The sequence below is a fragment of the Vicia villosa genome, linkage group LG4 (genome assembly GCF_029867415.1).
Source record: "Vicia villosa cultivar HV-30 ecotype Madison, WI linkage group LG4, Vvil1.0, whole genome shotgun sequence".
Classification (NCBI taxonomy): domain Eukaryota; kingdom Viridiplantae; phylum Streptophyta; class Magnoliopsida; order Fabales; family Fabaceae; genus Vicia; species Vicia villosa.
The window spans coordinates 10,630,203-10,634,711 of NC_081183.1; the positions used below are offsets into that span (position 1 = coordinate 10,630,203).

At 43.8% G+C, this 4,509-nt stretch overlaps 1 protein-coding gene across 1 annotated transcript; it reads right to left on the minus strand.

The window, feature by feature from the left end:
* Positions 1–2,597: 2,597 nt before the first annotated feature.
* On the minus strand, positions 2,598–3,893 carry LOC131596765 (uncharacterized). The gene has a single exon (XM_058869507.1). The coding sequence runs from the start codon at positions 3,891–3,893 to the stop codon at positions 2,598–2,600; it is 1,296 nt and encodes a 431-aa protein (XP_058725490.1).
* Between the last annotated feature and the right edge of the window lie 616 nt (positions 3,894–4,509).

The following is a 4,509-nucleotide window of genomic DNA, read 5'->3' on the forward strand; positions in this document are numbered from 1 at the left end:
TTTTATTTTTATTAAGCTATGTGCAAGTGTGTGCAAAAACATTGCCATTTAAAGGAAAAAGTTAAAAAGAAAGACAAGGAGCAAAATATTTGAATGCAAAAACGTCCTTTTATTTCATGATTAACTTTGAAAATGCGAACTGCATGGCCCTACAAATGATTCACTACGCCTTGGGCAGAGCGTAGGAATTATGTCATGATAAGAAAAGTAAAAACAAGGAATTTACTCCTGAGCTTGTGTGACTTGAATGACATCTTCAATTGTCCAGTTGCGAGGCATCTCCCCAGGAATACTTGGACGAATCCAGCTATCAAAGTCACAATCACTATCCACCTCCTCGCCATTGACAATGGCGTTCACGGTTGGACCCCCATGGGCAGGCATCGGATTGTTGACATGACAATATTGGGTGTAGGAGTGAACTGAATAATCTTTTGGTCCAACAAATCTTGGACTTTGTTCTTTAACGCAATACACCTCTCGGTATCATGCCCAGCAGCACCTGAATGAAAAGCACATCGTGCATTCGCATTGTAATTCGGAGATTGTGTGTCCGGAGCATTCGGAGCATCTCTCAAAGTAATCTTCTCAATCTTAAGCAAATGTTGCAGCACCTGAGCATAGGTCATAGGAATCGGATCAATCTTTCTGTGAGGCCTAGTCCTGGGAGGATAGCGATCATTACTGGAATGCTGTCCCTGCTGATGTTGTTGTTGTGGTACTGGGATCATGACAGCATTAACCTGTGAATTGCTTCTCCCTGAACCCCTTCTTCCATATATGGCATCAGCATTTCCTTCTTTCCTTCTGGCATAACCTTCAGCTTGCTTCTTACCACCAGTGGAGTTAGAAGAAGCTCCCAACTGAATTTTCCCTATCTTGAGGCCCATCTCAACTCGTTCACCATATCTCACCATTTCAGAAAAGTTTGCTGAAGCACTGCAAGCCAAATAATAGTGTCCAGACAAAGTACTGGTGAACATGTCAATCATCTCACGTTCAGTCATAGGTGGCTGAACTCTTGCGGCTAACTCACGCCATTTCTGAGCGTACTCTTTGAAAGATTCTTTAGACCCCTGAACCAAACTCTGCAACTGGGTCCTGTTGGGTGCCATATCAACATTGTACTGATAGTGCTTAATGAAAGCCTCCACAAGATCTCTCCAAGAATGGATATGAGTGCGCTCGAGTTGAACATACCATTCCAAAGAAGCCCCAGCCAAACTATCCTGGAAGAAATGCATCAGAAAACCCTCATCCTCAGAGTATACCGACATCTTACGATAGTATGCTTTGACATGAGTCATGGGACAAGTCGCCCCATTGTATTTGTCAAAAGATGGAACTTTGAATTTCGGTGGAATCCTCACACCAGGAACCAGCCCCAAGTCATTGATATCCATGCCTAACACCCCTTTGCCTTCAACAGCCCTGAGACGTTCTTCAATCAGACGATACCTTTCAACCTCATCATGCGCACCTTCAGCACTATGCCTCGATACCTGATCAAAGTTTTCAACATTGAAATCCAAATTATCACGGTTCTGATTATCTCTCCTTCCCAACAGACGAGACGGAGGTGGAGGTGGAAACCCGTGATGCTGATTGAAAGGATTATAGTGCCCTCCCATGCGAGCAAACTCATTCGGATCATGGTGATCGTCAATCCTGCCAGACACATCGTCGAACAGCCTCGAATGTCCTCCATTCTCATTCCTTTTAGAATTCTCGACGAGAACTCGCAAGTCATCCTGCCCCTTGGTCACATTAGTCAATGCTTCCATAAACTGCGCCATCTGCGCATTCATCTGCTCTGTCAATTGAGCTCTCATCTCAGCCATTTGTTCCTGAATCTGTTCCATCTGTCTTCTCTGATTGCTCCTAGTCGGATACGGGTGATTAGCCGTCTTAGAACTCCTTCTGGTAACAAAACAGCAAGACATGAGATATAAGACCTGCAAAACCTGCAAATATATGCCATGTATGATATATGAATGATATGCATGAAATGTTTGTCAATTTTCAGGTATCCAAGAGTTCATCCCACTTTCAAATAGGACGTAGAAACCCTGATACAGAATATATTCGAACAATAATCCACGCACGAGAATAATTCAGCAAACTGAGCATACTTCATTCAAACATAACCGAGAATTTGAGTTCATACAAACAAGTTCATAACCGCGTCACAAAGTGCTCATAAGGCATACGAAAGAAATCCAGAACATCAAAATGCGACCCCATCCAACAATCCTGGACATGGGCGACAAACATCAAGAATACACATCAAATCAAACCCCTAGACCAAACAAATCCAAACCACAGCAGCACTAGGATCGTCTGACAACAGAATGAGCTTCTCCATCTCCTCTCCGTTGGGCTCGGAGTCTTCTTAGTTCTTCTTCAAGCCGAGCAGTCTTAGCCTTCTCTTCTGCTAGCTGTTTATCTGAATCCCGTTTCTGCCTCTTGAGACTACTCTCTGATCTCTGTAACTGTAGACACTCTTGCTGCTTCTGATACAAATCTTCCTCTAGCAACTCATAGGGACGCCTCCGGGCACTGGCTTGACTTGAACTTGCGCCTTCGACTTGCTTGAGCTAGTGCATCAACCTCATCTTTGCATCTCTCTCTTCAAAGAACTTCAAATTGGTCTCTTGCTCTCTTTCATGCAACCTGTAGTTGGTAACCAGAGCATCTTTGTAAAGTTCTGTTGGCACAAATTCAGATAGAATCAAAGGAGGTTGCTTTTGAAGTGGTGCAACCCTGTCATATGGCAGCAACAAGTTTCCAACCCGTTTCACAATCCATTCAACATACGGTGTCAAAGCAAGTGATTCCTTCTTCCCTAAATGGGCTCCATTATGCTTACGGATCTTCTTCCAAGCCACAATTATCTCCTTCAACTTTTCTGGATCCGACCCCTTCTCAAAATAGACTGTCTCTGCTATCAAGTGATCTGCCGGCTTGTCTTTCAACGTATACCCCAACTGACGCAAGGATACCACAGGATTGTAATTGATGCAACCTCTGGTACCAACCAAAGGAACATTATCAAACTTACCGCATCCAACAATCACTTCAGAAACGTTAATTCGATACTTTGGCCACTGGATGTCATAAGAGGTAAGTGACATAATTCTGTGGGTCCACTTAAGTGTCTCCCTTGTCTTCACAAAAGGTCCTTTGCTGGGCAACAAAGAGAGGAACCAGATGAACAACAATTGAAGGCAACAAGTGATAGCACCGCCACGTTTCTCATATCGGGAATGAACGGCATAGTAAGTATCGGCCAACAAAGTAGGAATAGGATTCTTTCCCATGAAGATGTGTACCGCGGCCGAGTCTACAAAATTGGGAACATTCGGGAACATCACAATCCCGTAAATAGACACAGCAAGCAACGCATTGTACGCGTTCCAATTCTTTTTCTCAAATTCCTCTTTAGCTTTTCTCACCAAGAACTTCAAAGAGAACCCCGAGACACCTCCATTCGACTTCCAATTATCAGATACTTCTTTTATGCTCAAATAAAGAGCAGCAGCAATCAACTTGAAATTCACTTCTTTTGGAACGTCGATGAATGGCACTTCGCTTTTTACCTTGAGATTAAGAATAATAGAGTACTCTTCCAATGTCGGAGCCAACTGGTAATCCTGGAACGTGAAACACCTCATTTCAGGATCATAGAATTGCATCAAAGTTTGCAAAGCTGGAGTATCAACCACGGTTTCCAACAAAGTCAAGATATTCCCATAATTATCCGTGAAACTCTTCAAGCAAAAAGCGGTCATTAACGAACTCAAACCCTCTAAGGCGGTCAACGGCTCTCGAAAAAAGCTGTAGGTGTGCGTATGTCTCTTTGCCTCCTTGACAGTATCAATGGGAGTGTCCATCTTTAACTCGAGTGAACTCCTGAATATCCCTAAAAAACATGACATGCAAATGCTTATTATACATATCTTTTTTTTTTTGCGTTTCTTTTGGAAATAAATATGCTATGATGCAAAGTGGTGGGACTTGTTGCCGCCCACCAGGCATTCTGGACTGCCGGTAACACACATAGTATAGAGCCAAAGGTTCGGCCCCCAAATGTTATACCACACGGAATATAGAATGTCAGTCCACAGAACCAAAGCCCCTAGTCAATAACACACTTGGAATAGAACACAGACTACCACTCGAACAAGAACCATAGTACCCCACGAACAAGGACCATAGTACACTCGAACAAGAACAGCGGTAACCCACGAACGAGAACAGCGGTAACCCACGAACGAGAACAGCGGTCACCAACAATGTACCTGTTAATATGATCATTGATTCCCGCCCCACTCACGGGTAAAATCTAGGCCAAGGTAAGGTCATGAAACGCAGTATACGGTCCGCCCAAAGGTAAGCATCATCACAGCGCGGATGCGGGTGACGATAATACCTCCGTTTGAAACCACTACTCTGCTCGTGGTCACATAATCCATCCCGAGACGTACACCTCGAGACAAACCATGCTCC

What these genes read in the sequence shown, in the direction of transcription:
- LOC131596765 (XM_058869507.1), bottom strand. Translation starts at nt 3,893, where the DNA reads ATGGACACTCCCATTGATACTGTCAAGGAGGCAAAGAGACATACGCAC.